This window comes from Diadema setosum, chromosome 22, assembly GCF_964275005.1.
Source record: "Diadema setosum chromosome 22, eeDiaSeto1, whole genome shotgun sequence".
Lineage (NCBI taxonomy): Eukaryota > Metazoa > Echinodermata > Echinoidea > Diadematoida > Diadematidae > Diadema > Diadema setosum.
The window spans coordinates 9,242,702-9,265,608 of NC_092706.1; the positions used below are offsets into that span (position 1 = coordinate 9,242,702).

The 22,907-nt window shown below is 37.8% G+C and overlaps 1 protein-coding gene across 1 annotated transcript; it reads left to right on the forward strand.

The window, feature by feature from the left end:
• The first annotated feature begins 912 nt into the window (after positions 1-912).
• Positions 913-22,300, forward strand: LOC140245114 (aldehyde dehydrogenase X, mitochondrial-like). Its single transcript, XM_072324711.1, has 13 exons — positions 913-1,023; positions 1,912-2,052; positions 2,579-2,658; positions 3,788-3,837; positions 4,318-4,379; positions 5,199-5,327; positions 7,700-7,813; positions 9,330-9,432; positions 10,635-10,819; positions 15,936-16,100; positions 16,602-16,759; positions 18,976-19,090; positions 19,891-22,300. The coding sequence occupies exons 1-13, from the start codon at positions 913-915 to the stop codon at positions 19,921-19,923; spliced, it is 1,446 nt and encodes a 481-aa protein (XP_072180812.1). The 3' UTR covers positions 19,924-22,300.
• The last annotated feature ends 607 nt before the right edge of the window (positions 22,301-22,907 follow it).

A 22,907-nucleotide genomic window follows, 5' to 3' on the forward strand; every position in this document is an offset into this window, starting at 1 on the left:
GAGCGCTGTACTCCTAACTGCACATTCAGAGTGCCCTTGCAATACGACCTCTTTGAAGTAATTTTCGCAGATCATTTCCTTTAAAGGGATTTGCTAATAACGAAAACAATTATATAATAAACCCTTTCACTCCGGGACATGTTGAGTAACCGTATGATGACACACATAACCAAAGTTCACATAAACAGCGGAATATGTGTAGTTTCTATATTCATCGTTTCTGCCTATTGTTGACCTTATATAGGGTTTGTACTCGGATACCGATGTATGTTGTCTTCGCATAACACGCGTTCACCGAATTCAGTTTGGAACATTAAAAAAAAAATCAACCAACTGTTGAAATGATTGTTGAGCACAGGGACTTCCGTGGCATGACTTTAGCAGTACACGAAAAGGGAAATAGAAGCAAAGTACGTTTCATTGTCCACTGCTGAGTACAATGACATCTACATTATTATTTTTTCATGAAATAACGAGTAAGAACCATGCCACAGGCATGCTCCCTCGTAACTAGTCAAAACTTGTGGAAATAAAACATGATGTTGTCCAAAAAAGTGAGGTAGAATTAATTTTGATATTAATCAAAATTTACGATATTGATCTTAATCATACAAAGGACAACATTTTTTTGTAACAATTTCGCTGAAGAGATACAGATCGTTTCGGCTTAACACCGCCTCAAATCTTTTAAGCAAAGGTTTGAACCGTAAACGTTTTCGTTGACATAGATAATTGCAAAATTTTCGTTTCAATTACGCAGTTTAGCTAGCAGTGATAAATGTAGATATCAATGCTGAGTGATTATATCTCATCTTCTTAGCAGTGGGGATGCTGAGGTAAGGATATAAAAACGCAAGTAATCGTTCACATAGGAGATAAAAATCCAATCAATTTTGCACTTTATTTTTTTTCATGCAGTTGTTTATCAACAATGAGTGGGTGGATTCTGCGAGTGGAAAGACCTTTCCTACCATCAACCCGGCTACGGAGGAAGTCATCACTGAAGTAGTGGAGGCGGACAAGGTAAAACACGCCTTTTACTACCATAAGCTGTGCAATTTCCCCTGACTCCATAAATATGGGGCGCCAAGTGTTGCATGGTCTCTTTCGTTACGAAATGACTGTATTCCGTTACGGAATGATCATTTTGTCAACGAAATGTTCATTAATAATGACAAAATATAGTCATTTCGTTACGAAATGGCCATTTCGTCGATGAAAAAAAAAGATATAATTTTGTTTCGAAATAAGTCATTTCGTAACGAAGAGACCATGCAACACTTGGCGCCACATACATAAATAGATTTCATTACCGACTTGGTCACTCCATGGCCATCAAGCTACACCATGGTCACATGTAAACGAAGACCGATCGCCGACCATTCTTCGATTTCTGAAATCATTGGTCTGCAGTTGGTTTTCACAGGTCGTGAAAAGGTTTTTAGAAGTCGGCAAATGGTTGTCAGCGGACGGCTACCGGTATTGGTCGACTATAGAGGTTTCCAATGCTGCATCGAAGAACCTTTAGTTGACCAAACTGGCCTGCAAAAGATGTGTATTTTCGTAATATTATGTTATCATTTTGAATTATTGCTGCACTTGCCATTCTTTGTCTTTGTGTCTGCGAAATTTGTGTTGAATTTGTATTTGATTGAGTGCGAAAATAAACCAAACAAACACCAAAACTCATCTCGTTGTATTTATGATACGTGGTTATCCTCGAAGCACTGACGCAAGGTTTTCATACCAAAGAAATCAGTTTGTTTGGTTTTTTTTTTTTTGTCTCTGTTTCTGTCTGTTTCTACTTGTCTCTTGATGTCTCGCGAAAACTCATTTTCACCGAGACGTTCCCCTCCCCATCTTCCCCTCTTAAAATCCCTCCCTTTCTTATACCATTGCTCTCCTTCGCAGGCCGACGTCGACCGCGCTTACGATGCAGCCCGCGAAGCCTTCCGGCTCGGCTCTCCCTGGCGCACGACGGACGCGTCGAGGAGGGGCGCCCTTCTCCACAGACTGGCAGATCTGATTGAGCGCGACCGAGTTTACCTCGCAGTATGGAAGCAATATTTCCACCACCCTCTCCCTTAATTACACCTCAGAGATACTAACTGTAGCAGCTTTACATGATAATACTTTTTGTGACGTGTGTTAGTAGCGCAGTTGGGGTTGAAGGCCCTGTGAATGTGTCTCACATGAATAAATTACGTTTTTGTGCAAAACTTGTCAAAGAAAATTGTACTGTAAGTGCTTCATACATTCGATGTGTTTCACTTTACTCCTTAAATTTAAAAGGGATGGATGTTTCAGTTCATTTTGAAAAAAAGAATAAGTCGAATAAGAACACCTTGATAACTTTATTTCTAGCTGAATAAACTAGCCAATATGAAACAATAAACATTCTTTTCTTTTCTTTTCTTTTTTGCTAGACAAAGTTGAAAGCATTTTTGAAGTTTGCTACGGAGGCATTATTATTCGAATGCATCCATTCGGAAGGAGCGAACAAGCGTCTAAGTCATGTGCTGTTGTGAGATACGAGTTACGTTTGTCTTTTTGAATTATTTGTTTTGAATTGTTTCAGAGCTTAGAAACCCTGGACAACGGCAAACCATACGCTGATTCATACAATATAGACCTGCCAGGAACCATCAGTGCCATCAGGTATATTTCATGTTTCTGTAAGTAGGCGTATACATAAAAAAAAGGAAAAAAAAAAAGAGAGAGATAACACTGAAGAGACAACCATTATGAGACAGTTATTATTGATGTGTTATCATTTCTGTTGTTGTTGTATTTATTTGTTGTTATTATTATTACTATTACTATCATCATTATCATTATAATTATCACTATTATCACTATTAATATCATTGTAATGATAATAATGACAATAATCGTAATTATAAGCGTTATTACTATCATTATTATCATGACTTTCATGATCATAACTATAACTTTTACTGCTATCATTTATGTCATCAACATAATCACGATATGACTCTTAACCCGTTGAGGACGGTTTGATTTTGCTACAACACGCATTTCCCATAGACCCCTGCCCGAGTATACTCGGGACTCGTCCTCAACGGGTTAAACGGTTTTTCTTGTTCACACTGATTCCACTGTATTGGAGTGTTACTGTTGATCAAATGATCATATCAGTCATTATGTCAGAACAACCGCTTGATGTGTTGGAACATTATCATTTTCGTTTAATTTTCAAACCAGACACAGGCTTAGTTAGAAATTTCTGTGTGCAAATCAAGATGTGACTTGTAAAGTGACGATATCAAAATCTTATTTGATTTACATCAGCTGTTCTTGCTTATCAAATATTTTGAATGTGAGATAGCATATTATCAAATTAAAAAAAAAATAAAACTTCTTTTAGATATATTCTCTCCACACACACACACACACACACACATATATATATATATATATATAACACCTGCTACATAGAGTGATAATCTATTTTGTGCATTGAAGGCTAATTTCACCATTCATATCAGTTTGGAAGGAAGGACAGAAAATGTTAGAAACGAGAAATGATTTTTACAACGTTTCTTCAAATCACAAATAATTAATTTGAAATATCATAACTTGGAAGGGAAATGTCTCTAACATGTTGTGTCATAGTCAATCATAACAAACAAACACAAACACACACACACACACACACACACATGCATGCATGCAACACCTTTGCACACATACACACACACAAACAAAATAATCAGAACAATAAATGTGTGGAATATTTTGGTAATTCTTTGTCATGTTTCTATAGGTACTATGCCGGATGGGCGGACAAAATTGAGGGAAAGACCATCCCAGTAGGTGAGTAGAAAATCTATGACTTGTTGACTGCTGAAGTATAACTTATACGTGTATATACCAGTGTTCAGTACTTCTGGCAGACGAAAACTGAACAGCAATAAGTTAGAAATCGTGTTTGCAATGAAATGTCTAAATCATAACTATCCGTGCAGTTGAAAATGTAGCTTAAATGCGTTATGGTAGGCACAGCTTCAAACCTACACACCTGATGGGCTTAGATGAATAATGAATTAAGAATGCATGCATGTACATATATAAAAACACACACACACGCACACACACACATACACGTTTTACTCACATGCGAAATTTTCTCTTATTTGGGCCGTCTGTCGTATCAAACTCTTCATGCATATAGAAAAATGACAACAAGCAAATGTGACCATGAGCAATGTCGTATGTGAATTGTGCGCTGTGAGTGAACTGCGTTTCAAACTTTTTCTTTCTTTCTTTCTTTGCTCTTTTCCCACTAACCTACAGACGGGGACTTTCTGACCTACACACGTCATGAGCCAGTTGGAGTCTGTGGCCAGATTATCCCCGTGAGTATCAATACGACTTCAAAGTCCACTCTAGATTTGAACACAGAATTTACCTAAATGTTGTGTTAGATAGTTATTCATGTCAACCTTATTCCTATGTCAGACAGAACCCCAAGAGATAACATAACAACTCATGGAAACAATGACTTTGGCTGACAACTCACCGTACAGAATGGAAGTCGGATCTTATTCGATACTTCCTCTGGCTTTTGTAACTTCTTGCGTGTTCTCGGATTATCAGAGTGACGAAATGCTTCTAAAATGCATATCGGTCAAAAGAAATCTTTCTTACTATGGAACGTCAACTGGTCGGTCATCTTCTATAAGTGCCCCAGCGACACTGCATGCTGGTGCTTACAAACCAGTTTGGGGTGAGATCAATACCGTTGCGTCTAGAATATCCCGAAGTCCTACTTAACGCTGTATATAAAAGCCATGCGTAATTATTCAATGGATGAAATTCTTGCGTCGAGTTGCTTTTATAGCAACTGATTGACAAATTGCCCTATACATCCACGTAAATAAGAACTGAATTGATCAATGCATTAGTAGTAGCCATCACAAACAAAATCATGGGCATACGAAACTCCAGCAGGATTCGAACCTACGACCTCCTGACACCGGTCAGGCGTCTTATTCACTAGACCATAGAGCAATTTTAACCTATGTTTTATTGCAGCTTTTTTCTTCATCTTAATCTCATCACGAATTTGATGTTTATATTGAAGTTGATATCAATCTTAGTTATGACAGCTTAATGTCTAAAATGAGATATGAATATATCGCTTTCTTTGTTGTTTCGCCCCATGTTTTCGTCAGTGGAATTTCCCCCTGCTCATGCTCGGCTGGAAATGGGCGCCGGCCCTGGCAGCAGGTAACACCATCGTGATGAAGTCCGCTGAGCAGACTCCGCTCACTGCCCTCTACATGGCAGAACTGGCCAAAGAGGTATTTGTTTGTTGGTTTGTTTGTCCGTTTGTTTGTTTATTTGTTTGTTTGTTTGTTTGTTGTACTCTGTGTGTGTGAGAGAGTGTGTGTGTATGCAAATGTGGTTATCATTGTCACGACTGGAGTCTGTATATCTGTATAATCAAGATCATCGTCAACTCGAGTGGTATTGCAAGCGCACGAATTATGTGCTGAATGTAATCTTCTCAACATTATTATTACGACATGAGGAAGCCAATGAAAAGCTTGAATAGATTATTGATATATGAACGTAATATCAAAGGATGTTCAATTATCAGGAGTTTTTGGATATGTCGATGTTTTTCATTTCTAATGATTTTATGTTTGTAAACATCTGTAAATATTTCACTTATTGATTCTGTTAATCTTTTAATTTGTTCAGTGAATTCTTTATTTTATGGGCTTTTTATCATTGTTATCATGTTTGCAATTTCATTTTGTATGTCCTTCGTTACTCGGTAAAACCGGGCCTTCCTGAAAAGCAGCTATCCAGCTCAAAGCAGGCTTTAAATCCGTGTATTAATCAAATAAATTCACACTAATACAAATCATATTGAATAATCTTCATTAGTCACTCTTCATGTATTTTGCACATTTAAAGTAATGAAACGAAAATCACCTCCATCAAACAAATTCATAACAAACCAGAGCAAAGCAGGATCGTTGGCACTGTTAGAGCAAAGCGGAGAACAACCAAATCCTAACAATCTTCACATAACGGAAATTTCATGCTAATAGTTCTTTACTTGGCGTGAGTTGGGAGCGAAAACAAGTGGCAAGGGGGGGGGGGGGGTCTACGGTGCCGCCCAAAATAAAGAATGATATGAACATGTCTGATTGATAGTAAGATAATAAACCACATCATAAGACACACAGAGGCAAATTATAATTTACTCAATGCAATGGAAGACACTTACTTATGTTTCACGAGGCAACACGCGAAATTCCAAAGGAGTATGCCTTGTAATTATACATCCTCAATCGGCCTCAGGGACATAATGTGTGCCCTATGAATATTAAACCCAAGCTAACCTTTGGGGCATAATATACTAGTAGGTATCCTCCAAGGAATCTTTATCTCCAAGAATCGAGACTCTTTTTCGTAACGAAACACCAAAATGAAAATGAAAACAGAACATGAAGGGTATTATTTCGCAGATACAGTGACATCAGGGTCATTTTATGCATGCCTATGCAAGAAACCCAACCTCACATTACTTTGACATTCCGCCCGCAGTGCGCATGCGCACACTGGATAGATAATAAGTATGGTCGCTTGATTTGATCGCTCGATAACGCGAGTTCTAATGCGTTTAAGACAGAAGTAATCTTCCCAGTTTGTGCAAGGGATGGTCAGCTCTTTCTCAGGAGGAACGTGATCTAGAATTGGATGCTGCGAAGAACCTCGCGTTTCAGATCCTCTGCCATGTTAACGTGCGAGATCAGATATGGGTGTGGATGGGGTTACTTCACCAAAAAAAAGGGCCTGATTAAAGATGAAATCGTCGCGGCGACCATGAGGCGCCAGTTTTGGCATTGCTCCGATGGTGTGCGTGGAAGCGTTTGGTTTTGATTTACGAATAAAGATATTTCAGCGCGAAAGACAGAAAAACAACATGCTAATTGAAAGTCATGACGAATAAAGCTAATGCTTCAGCCATCGTGGTAAGTCAGTTTCATGGACAGCTACTAACAGAAAAGGGGTGCAAACTTTGCATCCTGCCATAGAACAAGATGCTCTGTCACGATGTCTCTCCTCGCTTTCGTTGGTGTAAAAGATCATGGTTGCCAGGTAGTGCTTTGAAGACCGGAGGCTATACCCTGGATATGGCGTTAATATTAATATCTATTAATTATCAGATATAGATGCGCTCCTTACTAATTATTGATTGTACTAACATTAAGTTTATCACTTTTTTTTTAAATTCAATCAAAGTATTGTCATAATCATTTCAAAGACATTTCAATTCACCTTAGGCAACTTCTCTGCAAGCGACGGTTTGTGGTTTGACGAGAGTGATGTTGTAGACACAACTAAACAATTAATTAGTCAATTAATTAATCAATTAATTCATTCATTCATTCATTAATTCATTCATTCATTCATTCATTCATTCATTCATTCATTCATTCATTCATTCATTCATTCATTCATTCATTCATTGTTCACTCTTCTTCCATTCATTTATTCATCTATCTATTTATTTATTCATTCATTCATTCATTCATTCATTCACGCATTCATTCATTCATTCATTCATCTAATATTAACAAACTTTTCTGATATTATGTCAGTTTTTCTTGTAGTTTGTTTAACTATAAATCCAATTTTCATTGTGGTTTGTCTTCAGGCTGGCTTTCCACCGGGCGTCATCAACGTTCTCTCCGGATGTGGCCCCACCGCCGGAGCGGCCATCGCCAGTCACCCGGGCATCGACAAGGTCGCATTCACGGGATCCACCGAGGTAAGCACAGCCATTAACCCTGTCGATACCACTGGGGATCGGTCGGTATGCAACACCAATGGGATTTCCAGGCGTTGGATTCTTGAGGGATACGGATGAGAAGACGACATCTTTGCTCTTTTAAACCAAGGAGCAGAGAACGATGATGCTGAAATTTAGTGCAAAAAAAAAAAAAGAGTGAAGGAGGAATAACTGGTGGATGTAACTTCTGAAGGTCACAACGGGTTGCTAAATAAGTGTTGATACAATATTTATTAAACATAGAATATCAGAAACAAATGAGCAAATGAATCACAAAAGAGACTGATTTCGGGACAAAGAACACAAAAATAATGTTCATGATTTCAGAAAAAAAAAAGTTTTTTGAATTTCTCGCGAGTTTTAATTGTCGTGCTTCCCAGTCGGCACCGAAACAATTTGATCACGGAAGGCTTAAACTTTGAAAAAAAAAAATTCAAATGATGAGAATCGGTCATCAATCTGTAGATGACAGCGCTATGGGCATAAAAACATAATAATTTACTTTCAGAATTTCCTGGGGTATTCTTTTGTGACATTATACAGTTTTCTAAACATAAGGAAAGCCTTGTCCGCTTGTTTTTCTTTATGTTTTATTCTTCGTTTCCAATCTTTGTGTTCAACACAAATTGTCTTCTTCCATTTTGTTCCCTATTTCTTTATTCTCTCCCTATGTCTGTCTGTTAAGATTGTTTTATGATTTATTATATATTTCACATTATATTACTTTTTGTCTCCAACATGTCCAACCATCGTTCATTTTGTCTTCAACAATCATGACAATCAGTCTATTTGTCGACCAGCACTGATCAGCTCCTAAAATGACTTCAACGTCCTACCAATCTTTTCCATCATGATCAAGCCGTGTATATAGGGCATGAAGGTCAACATCAATCTAGTGGACTCTTGTCTTCATGACTGGATCTAAATTAGCGGTTCGCTCAAAATCAAACTCTCTTTTGTGAAACAAACGCTTATCTGCCCAGCAAATCATTGCGAGATATCAAATGCTATATGTTCAATCGTTGGCAACTTTCTCTGGGAGTGCTTGAAGGATTGGACGATTCCGAAAACACTTTCCCCTTGTCGCAGTCATTGAACTCATTTTGAACTGTCAAAATACATGAAGTGGCAATTTTGTTCACCAGAGCCTGTGGACAACACTCTCCATCAATATTATCATTTTATTTGCAAACTAAAATGACAAACAACTTTGTTTGCAAGTTCTTGTTATTGTTGTACCCTTTTCGGTGTTTTGTTATTTGTCATATGAATGATCTTGATCTGCGTAAACAATAAGGCATATCATGTGTGAATATACAAATGCATGTGAATACATACAATGTATGTGTGTGTAACTGGATTGTTTAACATGATATTCATATGATTTTGTATGACTTAAAATACATTAGCTTTATCTGCATTGTCATCTTCGCCATTTTCGCCGTAATTTGAAAACGAATGTATTCTTTTTTTATTATTATTCACGTTAAAACAGGTTGGGAAACTTATTGAGCAGGCAGCCGGAAGATCTAATTTGAAGAAGGTCACTCTCGAACTTGGCGGGAAAAGTCCGAATATCGTTTTCAAAGATGCCGATCGTAAGTCATGTAGTGTCGTTTTGTAAATTGATATAACCGTAAAGAGGTGGCGATTGGTAAGTTATGGAATCGTGAAGTCTCGCTATTTTTGCTTTCAAAGCAGTTCATATGAATATGCATATCAATGAGTTAAAGGTGTTCATCACCTCACAATTTTTCATTGATCGTGTACAAAATGAAAGACAAAAATTTAGTTGTAATACATAATTCCTGAATGATTAACTTAAGAATAATGATCACTCAGATATAACAAGGATTTGAAACTGAGGCCTAAACGCATTTGAAAAAGAAGAAAAATTGGAGATTTCGAGTACTGTATCCTCTATGTCAAAATGTGATGGGTTGACATCATCAGCTAACCCATTCAATTGTCATTTGCATAATTTATGCTTTGCTGTTTGATTTTTTTTTTTTTTTGTGAAAATAAGCGAAGCTTCACGATTTCACAATTTCCTTAATTCTTATTCGATGTTGCTCAAATTTTCATCGTCGTGCTTATAGAATTTTACTCTGGCTAATCAGACAAACTTTTAACAGGACCGAAATTCCCCTTTCAGCATAAAAAAAGCATTTTAAACACTCTTATTGCATACATTAAATTTCAGACACACACCATCACACTCCAGTAACGGTGATTACACACGTGGGTACTTATAGTTGTATGGTCGTGGCATTCCAAAATCGATTATTTTCTTTTCTGCATTGTTGGGATGAGATGCAGCTACTGACTTTTCTCTGTCTTGGAAGGAACGCTAGGCCTACAACTGCACTCGTGCTTTAGGACCTCATTTCACAAGGATGTCTTTACAGCTATTGTGCTATAATTAACTTTGATTATAAGTTGGAATAATTGACATTTCTATGGCAGGACCTACACAGCAACAAAATATGAAATGTTTAATATTTGTGGTCATTACCGAGATTACTGCAGTCCTATCAACATTCAATCATTTATTGGAAACTCCGTTTTGAAAAGGAAACTTGTACCTATAGTAATTGCACTGTCCAGGTGGTAGACACTAATTGTTACGCTGTAAGATTTTCTTTGTCCTGTTTGTTGTTGGTGGTTTTTTTCAAGGCCTCTATCGTTTCATTAAAAAATTTGTCAGCAATTCCTTTGTATCATCTTATATGAGAAAAACAAAAACAAACACCCACATGTATATAAATCGTGGTCGAGTTTGATTGCTTTGTTTTCCCAGTCGACAGTGCGGTTGTCCAGAGCCACAGTGCTGTCATGTGGAACATGGGACAAGCCTGTTGCGCGGGGACGCGGACTTTCGTGGAGGACGCCATCTACGACGAGTTTGTCGAGCGAAGCGCGGATCTCGCCAAACGTCTGTCGGTTGGCGACCCGTTTGATCTCAGCCATAATCAAGGACCACTGGTATGTCGGGTATAACAATGATAATCAAGGAGAGTTTGATCGCCAAATGAGTTAACTGTTTTCTTGTTGAGTTGAAATATTTGCGACTAAAGTTGCTAAAAGAAAAACAAAGACAATAATAAGAAAATATTATGGGATAAACAAAGATAATGATAAGAAAATATGGGATGAACAACGATAAAGATATGAAAATATGGGATATTTTCAATGATAACTGCAAAAATAATCCTAAAATGAGCTAGCACCGGCTTTCTTTTTATTTCCCTCTTTCTAATGATGGAATCACCACAAAATGTCTGAGAATGCCGATAAGCCCACTTTGCGCGCAAACTCTTCAACGTAACTATTATCCTTTGTCAAAGGCCCTGTCAGTGCAGTAGATGTACAAAATACTCTGCAAGAGAATGGTCAGAGAGTCGACGCGCGAGACGGAGTTAGGCCATCAATGAGAGACAAATCAAGGGTTGTAACATTATTTATTAGGGAGCTTTAGATTTTCACGACGGGGACGTTCAGAGGAAAAAAAAATGTTTTGAGCATGCGCAAAAGCGCTCATCAAGTCGATCTATTTAATAGCTCGCGTCGTCTGAGTTTTTTACTACGCGTTCTGGGCTATTTTTACGTCCGCTCAATTCACGACGTAGAGAGTTACTAGTACCTGATGCACCGATCATATGGGGGCGCCATTTTATTTTTTAATACGTTGCGTCCCAGCGTAATCTAAAGACACGTTTCAGCACTACGCAGGCGGGGAGAGGAGAACGTTCAGCGCAAGCGTCGTCTCAAACGTCCGACCTCGCCGCAAATCTAAGGCTCCCTTTTGACAAATTGCCCTACAACGACATATCATTGTTATTACCTCATTTCTTAAGCCCCCGTTCCACTATCACGATTTGGACCCCGATCTGTCCCGATCTAGCAGATCGGGAGAGAGCGGCAAGAGCGTACGGAGATCGGAAGCATCGTAGCAGCAGCGTGTGGAGGTCGGGGTTGGAGCGGGCATTTTTTCAGATCGGGAAGAAATTTTGAACCGGTTCAAAATTTCTTCCCGATCTCCCCGATCAAAATTGACATATTTTTAATCGTACGGCAAGCGGGGAGAGCGTAGTGACGGCGTAAATGCAGCGGGATGAGCGTAACAAGGTCTTTCTGAGCGTAGTAACATCGGCACAAGAACGGGAAGTAATTTTAGCTGTAATTTTCCAAGAAGAAGAAGAGATGAAGAAAAAGAAGAGAAGAAAGCAGCGAAGCAGCTACCCAGAAGGCGAAGAAAGAGAGACTGCACGTGATGCTGAAAGAGGAGGAAGAGAACATAGTAGAATTTTGTAGAATACGAAATCATCTACAACTGGAGGAAGACGGACTATAAAAGCAAGGACATCAAGAAAAAGCCTTGGAAAAATCAGCACGTTTTTGTTTATACAATGCATTGCTGCAAAAGAACCGTGAGTTGAGGAGCCTCTTCGAGGTCCACAGTATATTTCTTCGGTTCTGCATGCTAATAAAAGTTGACTGACTGCAGACCGACAGTCGAATCGGGGTACATCGGGGCACATCGGGCACTTTTCAGCTCTCTGAACGGGGTAAGAGCGTGATAAGATCGTATAGATCGTTCGGAGCGTAGATGCAGCCTGCATCGATCGGATAACATCGGCAACATCGCACTGACAGCGTAGCTACATCGTTCTAGAGCGTACCGGCAGCGGCAGAGATCGTAATGTCTCATTCCCGATCATCGTAGTAAGAGCGTAGCAAGCACTTGGTAGTCGTAACTGCAGCGTACTTAGAGCGTTCTAACATCGTACTGTGTCCAGATCGGCTCAGGTTTTACCCGATCCTTCCCGACCTGAGAAAATTGTCAAATCGTAGCGAGAACGGCATAGTGGAACGGGGGCTTTAACCTCCTGTGTGTCACATTTACATCACCAGCGTCCTGTCCATAGTTCTGCGCGTGCAATCTGTGCGCATTTGCCTCATTTCCACAGAAAAGGTTACGTAAATTATTTTGGATGGGTCAAATAATAATAATAATAATAATAATAATAATAATAATAATAATAATAATTATTATTATTATTATTATTATTATTATTATTATTATTATTATTATTATTATTATTATTATTATTATTATTTCGTTTTATTTATACAGGGTGGCCCCGTCAGTAATCAAGTACTGTTTTCCAGGGGGCCCTGTAAACACATATATACAAGGTAACAATCACAACAAATAACATTTACATAACTCCGAATAGTACATCAAACAGAAGAGAACTGATCATAACATTGGGAAAATGAAGAATGAGACTGAATGTATCAGTTTGCAACCGGGATGGAAAAAAAATGCAACTTACTGTCTGAGTTTATAAAGAAAAATGCACCCCCTATAATGAATATAAATACTGTATATCATATATACATCAAAATATACTTGCCTGGGAAAAAAAAATTATACAACCATTAAATTTTTTCTATCAATTTACCAAATCAAAAACTATTATCTACACTAAACTCTTCATTCACTTATACATTACTATTCTGTACATCAAAATTCAACATTCATTTCTAACAACAAAAATCAACTATACTCAACATTAATCATCATACAATATCAAACAACAACATACAATCTGCTTCTTCTTCTACCCTCCGCTACAACGTGAGTCAACATCCCGCGAGAAAAAAAAATTGATAATAATAATAATAATAATAATAATAATAATAATAATAATAATAATGATAATAAGGTCTTATTTACCCAGGGTAGCCTCTCCAGTGTTGCCACTGCTCTACCAGAGGGCCCTGCTATTATCATTACCCTAGCGTTGCCAGGTACCCATTTATACACCTGGATCGAAAGGGACACAGTGGGTAAAAACATCTTGTCCACGGACGCCGTAAGCACTGGGCGGGGTTCGAACTCGGGTCCTCCGATCGGGAGTCGGGAGTCTTATCCACTATGCCACAGCGCCCCCACAAACATTACCAGATGTGGCTACCTGCGTTCTCTAGCACGTACTCCGACTGGTCGAAGAGGTTATGTGTGAATCATTCGGTGATTGGATTATTCCGGACAATAATTGATGAAGAAGTGAGATGCTTGTAATAATCTTCAATGATGTAACCTGACAATAAACTCCAAAGAGAACAAAACTTCTCGTCCCGCGCCTTTATAGAACAATCGCCCAGCCTTCGAAAAGGCTCGAGACGGGTATGAACAGTATTGACTCCAAAAGTAATAAAGTGACGGCTTGACTCTTCACAGCTAACTATCTATAGAATAAGATAAACATCTATAAAATAATCATATAACAGGCCATTATAGCTTGGTTTTATATTGTTACACTAGACAATATCAGAGCACGCCCACGCACACTCACACAGTCCAAAGAAAAAGGAAAATAGCACACACGCACTCACATGCAGTTATAGGAAAGCAAATTTAACCTTTTTCGTGCCAACGTTATGGAGTTTTCTACGCAAATTGGCATTAAAAACACACAAAGGGTTGACAAGGAAGAGAAACAGAAGAACAATATTCAGGAACATTTTACCGCGACTTCTAACCTTTAGATGGACCGTGACATTTTCTATCCATTTAATCATTCCAGTAATATTGTTTCACTTTTGTGATTAATGGGGTGGAGGCTAATATTAGGTCAAAATTTGGGAGCGTGGTGTGTTTATACACACTTTAATCTATAAAATATTATTCATGATTAGTTCTTCGTAATCTGCATACATTGTCCCTTCAGTTGTCATAATATTGCAAACAAGAAATGAATAGTAATAGATCGAAATAGGATATCGCCTCTAGCAACAGTGCAGACGATTCAATGTACATAAATTATGGGAGATATAATTATAAAGATGGAGATGGGTTTTACTTTGACAAAGAAATAAATCATCCGGCTGAGGGGAATACATTTATAACTACTTATCACTTTGATGAGCGATCTCTGTTAAACTTTTAGCGTTGCACGGTGACAGTAATATGCCTATCAAAAATATTCCCTTCCGAATAGGATTGCTAAGTGAGACGCTCTAGTGGAAGATTGAGGGCTTAAGTGAAGCTTTACAGTAATACCACTTTTAATAAATTTTGGGAAAAACACATTTTGTTCTTTTAAAGGAAACAGGTAATCTGTATCGTGCGCCGGGGAATATTTTGTTTTTAAGATGAGTCCGTCTTCTTCTGATAGAATAAGCTTGCTATTAGAAAGTAAAGTTTGCTCACTGGAGCAAAGTTCGTCAAAGGGATAGATACTGGAAAAAAAAATAGAATCCCAAACCACAGGACAAATCCTGCCAATTCTAGGAAGCCACTGCTCCCAAATGAAAATAGTAGTCATGGAACGCCTTATTACAGCTAAAAGTACATGTCTGCCTGTCTTGTTGTTGTTGTGTTTTTTTTTTTTTGTTTTTTTTTTACATGGTATTGTAATATGATGCCAGTATTTTCACGCCAAAAGGCAGTGATCAGCAATATAATTTTTGATTTAATAATGAGATTGCTTTGACTCATGAATTTTTATATTCTGCATAAAATAATGAAGCTTATTTATGTTGCTAACAGATCATGGATGGTACAAATAATCCAGATACGGATACACCATATCATATATTCATATAGATAGATAAATAGATAGATGGCTTTTTGTTTGTTTCTACCATAGACAGTGACAGATAGACAACTAAGTCGATTTGTTGATAGACACAATCAAGGAAAGTATCCCTATACTAAAGTAATACTATAGTAATACTATACTGTTGTAATTATATTTGGTATCTACACTCTGAAAAACTTGCAAAACGAAGACATAAACTGAGTTGTTGTCATGAATGATCATACTCAAAGACTTTTTGGTATAAACCATTCCGACGTGTGGTCTACTATCATATAGCCAGAAAGATAAGCTTGTAACCCTCAGTAATTTGCTGGGAGACCAGCGGGCGCGAGGCGATTTCTCCGGGGGGAATAGGCTGATGGACGTTGACGCTCTTGGTCGATCAATGGACAGTTCTTCTCAAACATCTCTCTCTCTCTCTCTCTCTCTCTCTCTCTCTCTCCCTCTCTCCCTCTTCAATCTTGCCTTTGTCTCGCCCCATTTTGCAGGTCAACGAGGAACAGTTCAAGAAGGTATCGGGACTCATTGACAGCGGGAAATCGCAGGGAGCCACGCTGGTCACCGGTGGCAGTCGCTGCGGTGACAAGGGATACTTCATTCAACCCACCGTGTTCTCCGGCGTGGATGACAACATGCAGATCGCCAAAGAAGAGGTGCATGCGGACAGTCTAATCCTGATGGGTTTTCAAATCCATTTTTCAGAGTTATTAGTAGAAAATCACTTGGGAAAGAAAGAAGTGAATATTTATGTTCAATACAATTCATAATTGTACACATGCAAAGTATCACATTCGCAGATAATGCTAAGGGATACTGTTATTCCATTGTCTTGACAATCATAATATGTAGTCTCAAAGAAATGTCAAGAACCAATAATCATGTATACATATATGCTTACTTTTATATTTGGAGTTCTCCAGCGTAGATCAGGAGGACTTAAAAGGTTTGCAAACCTGAATGACAGGAAATATCTTTATACCTCAGAATTTTACTGAGATGAATATTTATTACGTCTCTCGACGTATGGCTTTTCGCTTCAATGCATTTTTTTTTTTTTTACGGGGGGGGGGGGGGTATATAACAATGTATTGATAACATCTCAAAAAGATATGATTCCAAGTACTGTTATATATATTCCCGGATCTTTCCTTCAGATATTTGGTCCTGTGCAGAGCATCTTCAAGTTCAGCGACATGAATGATATCATCGAAAGGGCAAACAACACCGAGTACGGCCTTGCTGCAGCCGTCTTCACTAAGGATATTGACAAGGCGCTGTACTATTCAAACAGCTTACGGGCCGGAACTGTTTGGTATGTCTAGCCAAGAGACAGTAAACATGTTTGGGATGTATACTCCTCAATTTTAAGGATGATTGAATACATACGTGCGCAGGGCTCCAAACCAACTTCTTTCTCTGGTGGCACGTTAGTGCCACTAAAATCTATGAACTTGAAATTTTGGTGGCGGGAAAAAGAAATTTACTGGCCAGAAATAAAAGAAAAGATTAACAAAATAATTTTATCTGCCAGATCTGGTAACCAAAAGAAAGCTTTTTGAGAAATTTGGTAGCCAAAGATCAATTTGTATTGGTGCCGGGCGACCGGGCCAAAGCTCATGTCGAGCCACGACATATACGTTAAAGTTTACTTTAATATCGAATACATGTACTCACTTATATTTACAACACTAATATTCATGGGTAAGATGATGTGCGTGTGTGTGTGTGTATGTGCATGTTTTTGTGTGCAAGTTCATCGATGATAAAAGGAAATGGAAAACATAAAAAAGTAAAAAGTTTTGTTTATTGATGAGGGTGTGTGTGTGTTTTGTTTTGTTTTTGGTTTGTTTTGTTTGTTTTTTTTTTTTTGCCATTGCGTATTTCGAATAATAGTTTAAACAAATCGTCATTGTTGGCACATTCACTAAATATTATGTAAACTCTAATGGTGGAAGTGCAAAATTTCAAAACTTAATTATGTGGCAAATTAAACGTGTTTATGTTTCTATTTTTTGTTCGCTCGCGCATTCTTCCGCTCGGAGACTGTAGTTTTGGTTTAATTGAGACATTCTAAAGTCATGGATGTACTTATATGCCTGGTTAACTGGTCAATTACATAATCAATGTAAAAAAAATATTTTATTAATTTTTTTTTATCAAAATAACACAAAAGAGTACATCAGTTGTATACGTAATTGAAATCTGTAATTTTTATGAACGAAATAGTATTTATTTTGTTTCGTTCTAAGTTTTATTTTCTGAATTTTAATATTCCAAAAACCATAGCATAGTAAACGTCTTTTCTCGAATCTAAGACTTCTTGTCCATAAAGATCATCTTGAATTTCAATTCACTTTAAATTGAAACTATGCTTTCAGTTTTTGATGCAGGAATATTCAACGTAAATGGCAAGAAAGAAAGAAATGACTTAGAATGCCTCTGGCAGTTGAAAATGATTTCCGGGAGGAACAAGCTGGATTACTCCTGTCGATTCCTTAGGGTTGAACAGACTCATGATTCATTCAAGAGATCGACTGACTTTGATTTATATCCCTTCTTAAGCGATTTGCATACAAATCAGATGTTTTTCCGCAAATTGCCCTGCCGGTTGAGAAGATCTAAAGACAGTAGGAAAAAAAAAAACGATCAATGAAAGCTGTTTACTACGTTAATTGAAGATGTCAATGGACGCAATGAAAAAAGATATACGATTCATTCAACCGTTTCAGTTGAACTGTGACAAAACTCATTACATCTCGAGGTCGCCCTTCAAACAGGCAAATGCCGAAAGATTGCATAATCGCCAGCGCCGGGATACTTGGGTTTTCAAAATAGAGAGGGATCGACGAGAGAGAACAAGGCTACGTGATAATTATGCAGATTTCTCTGTCTTACTGTAAATACATATTTACATGATGTAACGCAACACTTTAAAGATTTTGTATTTTAACGGTATGATAATCACACTTGACCTCCCTGCCATGGTGCCCGCGGGCGGGCGGGGGGGGGGGGGGGGGTTCCTCCAAGTATTTCCCGAAGGGCACAGCTCTGAGGGAAAATACTGTCTCAAGGGGCGGGGGGGGGGGTGTGGGGGAATAGTAATTCCCAGGGGGCTGTGTTACATAACGATGTCAACATAAATACATATCACTTCATTCTAGCCCCATCGACAGCCAGTCAAATTCAGGAATAAAATTACCTGACGTGACGTCATTTCTCGCAATAAAACGATATCGATCCACGTGACATTAGTCACGTGATTGTAATATGACCAATCACCGACCAGTATTCATATAGACCATTAAGTCTGTTATAATATAAAAAAAAAAAAAAATCATTTAGCACACACTTATCGCTTCAAACGTTTGTGTCAACCTCTCTAGATGCCCACTTTATATCTTTGTTACCATATATTGGTACGCATGCTCACTGTATGGTATAGAAATTCAACCCTGTCACTGTAATCATTATTCCTTTGCATCAGTCGTGATGTGGCATGTTTGTGTATTACTGCTTTACTGTTTAAAGGGTGAACTGCTACAATGTTGTGAATTGCGGTGCGCCCTTCGGTGGTTACAAGATGTCGGGACACGGCCGGGAACTCGGCGAATATGGTCTGGAAGCATACACCGAAGTGAAAACGGTAAAAAAAATATCTTTGCAGATTTTCTTTTAGCGTTTCTTTCATGTTTTCTTTATTTTGCTTATCTAAAGGGACGCAAGAGTGAAATAGATCATTTTGATTCTCTTTTTAATCTGCTTTAATACCTGTCCGTATGCCGATTCCATTGATTGTACCGTGCAACCAAAATTTAATGAATTATACGCCATCAACGTAGAAATCACAATCAGAAAAATCACAATGTCATTAAAAAACACATGTTGAAACGAAGCAAAAACAAGAAAAGAAAAAAGAAAGAAAGCATGATTACACACTGTTTACATGCCTTATGTGAAGAAGTAATCATGTGTTTGAGTGCTTACTTGTTTGTGTGGGGGTCGATAATGTGTGTTTATTTAAGAAATTTATTTTGTCACTTTGTCAGGGAGAGATGAAATAGTCAAGTTTATTACGTGTTGATTCTTTTATTTCAAAACATTTATTGCGAGGGGCAGACTCTCTGCCCCAGGATGAAACCAATAAATGCTCACACAAAGTGAGAACATTTTCCAGACATTCCCTTCCACGTCACGAAATCTAAATGACGAAGGTTTCACATTATTTCCCAACTGAGCGTAGGACGAGCAGTAACTTGGATATCTTCCATCACTACACCTTGTATGCCGTATACCATCAAATGTCAAATTTATGCCCGTCTCCTGATATGCAACTCCACAGGTAATCTAGCCCCAGCGTCTTGTTACCGGTGCCAGGATTTCTACTTTTCGTTACAATTGTTGTTATTGCTTTGATTTCTCATCTTTTTTTCCCTCCCTGCTCAGGTCACCATCAAAATTCCCCAAAAGAATTCGTGAGCAATATGACGTCGACAAGAGGTGTTACACTGTTTTAATGTCTGATCGACAAGGGAGGACGGTTATCGTCGCCGTTGTGTAATAATTCATTTTCAACGTATTGCTCAATTTGTAAATGCATGTCTTGTAACGGCCAGCAAGAACTCTGACTCGCGACAACCTTGTTACTTTGAACTCGTTTGTAAAGATAACACAACGTGCAGTGCACATGCATACAATATAAATGATGATAAAACACATGTATATATACAATAGAAGATAACAATTAGACGATTACCAACAGGAAATGCGGATAGTTATTAAGCTGGTACATTAATCAGCATGTTTATTACTATATATTCGTCCATGGTTCATCGCTTCCTAGCTGTAAAGCTGACTCTTGTAAACTATCCAGCTTACCCACTGCGCAAGAACCCTCCCCTCCCCCCCCCCCCAAAAAAAAAAAAAAAAAAGAAGAAGAATTATCCCATTCATAAGATGGATTGTCGGAGTACTTGTTAAGAGAATAACTGAGAGGCTTACTTCATTATTTGTGCTGCGGAACAGTGCTGGTTACCGCAGGAACCTCGATTCAATTTTAGACCCTTTAAAGACAGCCAATCCCTTTTGCATGCAAATTTTTGAAAAATTGGTGAGAACACTTGGGTATTGAAGAAAACACTATTTGGAAACCTCCTGTAAATTTTGAACTCAAGAGGGTCTTTATTTGTTTAGTTAAATTGACCGTTAAGATTTGAATGATTTTTTGCGAACTACGCAAAAATTACAAATCTAAATACTAGTCTAGTTTCACAGACCTGTGTGATGCACTTAGTTGTACATGTAGTTCATGTAAATGGTGTGTTGCTATTTGCCATTGATAACAAAGTAAGAGAAGCTAGCGAATTCCTCTTTTCTGACAGCTTTAACATGCATATCTGTTGTTCGAAGTATAAGTATCATATTACAACCACAGGAGGATTAATGTATGCAGCTGTGTCTAGTACACAGAATACGTTACGGTGAGCGTTTGGTGCATTATTTGAATTTTAACGGCTAACAACCTTCAAATATCACAGAAATGTTATAGATTTACAATAGTCTTGTCATTCTGGTGGAATGTATCTTGTTCTGTGCTATTTGGGAAGGAATGAAAAAGGGAAGTGCCATCTTTAAGCATGCGGCAGCGTAATAACAACTTATCAGCAAGTCATGCATTGACATAAAAATTTATAATAGAGATAAGGTTCACAGGGAGAATTAGGATCACTTGCATGGTTTCACAAATTCGAGATGTCATGTCAATGAAACGAGATATCAGTCGTGTACTAAAATATACAAGCCCTCATATTTGAAGACCATTAAAATGGTCGCAGTAATGTTCTCGAAGCAGATAACAGTAGTATTAATTTCACTTTGCGTTAACTTTAATGTCAGTGCTGGCTTCGCTGTAGTGTACCGTTCCCCTCATTTCTTTTCATGTTTGTCGTATCATTCTTCGCCGCTGCATTTTATCAGCAGGTCATAATTTCGTCAAAATTGTTTTTAACCTTTGAAAAAAGCAGACCTTCTAGACTGCATTTATGAATAGAAACTTTACTCCCTTTCAATTCAAGGCGCGCTGCGGATCCTATCTTGTTTTTTCATAAATATATTAATGTACAGTCCCTTAAGTAAAGGATGAATTGCCCTTGACATGTGTCGCCTTGCATGAGAACAAAAGATCCAGAAAGTCGTAATAACTGCATTTGCCTGCTCAGTCTTCACACGCGGAATGTGCGACAAAATTGGTGTCGGCGTGAGAGAGTAGAAAGGGAAAAACCCATTAGGTTTTGTTTCTGCTGACAAAATTGAAGTTCGCGTGGCTCACTGGACGGTGGCTGTTTGCTGTCGTCTTTACTGCTGTGTCGTATAACATGGCCGCTGTTTTCCTTTGATTCTTTTTTTCTTTCTCATATTTGATACCTCGCCTCTTTGTATATTTTTCCATTTTTTTTTCTGTGTTAATTGTAAGGACTTTGTAAGGAATTGTAAAGACCGAAATAAAAATGCAATGTTCCTTTTACTATTCATTGCTATTTAGTGAAATATCAGTACGCATTCTGTAATTTGTTCTTTTGATTATGTTAAAGAAGTTAGGATTTTTCTTTTATGGAAACTTTTGTACAACAATGTAATCTGGGCAGTAATTAATATCTGCGAAATAAAAGATAAAAGAGTAATGCATTCCTTATTCAATGATTTAAAATCTAAGCAGACAATTTCTGTAAATGTCGTTCCTACGAATATGTATGTATTCCAGTTCTATAATGTGCTCTATTGCTTAATTAGTGTCTGTGATACTTTTTTTTTATTTGATCGTTGATATACAGTTTAAAGTGGTAAAACATCCCTACACTTGCCAAATAAAGCTGCAATGTCTTGCTGTATATTTGAATAGTCTATATGCATGATTTGTATGCGTGTGCTTGATTATAAACGGCAGAATACGCAGAAGTTGCAGAAGCCATTATTCATTGTTGATCATAGAAAAAGCTTAAATCTCGTGGGTCTGATCGATCTTCAAAACAGCGCCATCTATGGGTTGTATTTCTTTTCTTTTGGAAAAGTTTGTTATACAATTTCTATTGGGTACAATTGAGTAAATATGTATGTGGAAGAAATCTATGATGATTCCTAATGAGCAAGATACCACGAGACGACAGCACTGAAGGGCAACTTCACCTTCATAGACACAGGCATTTTTATCAGTGGTTCACGACACTTCACCTTCTTATACAAAATGGATTATCCTAGTTTGCAACTGTTTTGTATTATTTGGATATGGAAACAAATGAAATGAAATGAAATGAAATGAAATGAAATGTGGATTGAGTGAATGCAGCAGTATTGGTAGAATACATCAGTGAGAGTTTGAGGAAAATCTGACAATCCGTTCAAAAGGTAGTTTCTGCTCAGTCACTGCTGAATAAGAAGACTACTACCATACAGCTTGTGATGTCACA

Bases quoted from the DNA above. Each gene is read 5' to 3' on its own strand.
- LOC140245114 (XM_072324711.1), top strand. From the start codon at position 913: ATGCAGTTGTTTATCAACAATGAGTGGGTGGATTCTGCGAGTGGAAAG. The intron at 5,328-7,699 runs GTATTTGTTTGT...GTTTGTCTTCAG, and splicing joins TGGCAGAACTGGCCAAAGAG to GCTGGCTTTCCACCGGGCGT. The intron at 9,433-10,634 runs GTAAGTCATGTA...TTGTTTTCCCAG, and splicing joins CGTTTTCAAAGATGCCGATC to TCGACAGTGCGGTTGTCCAG.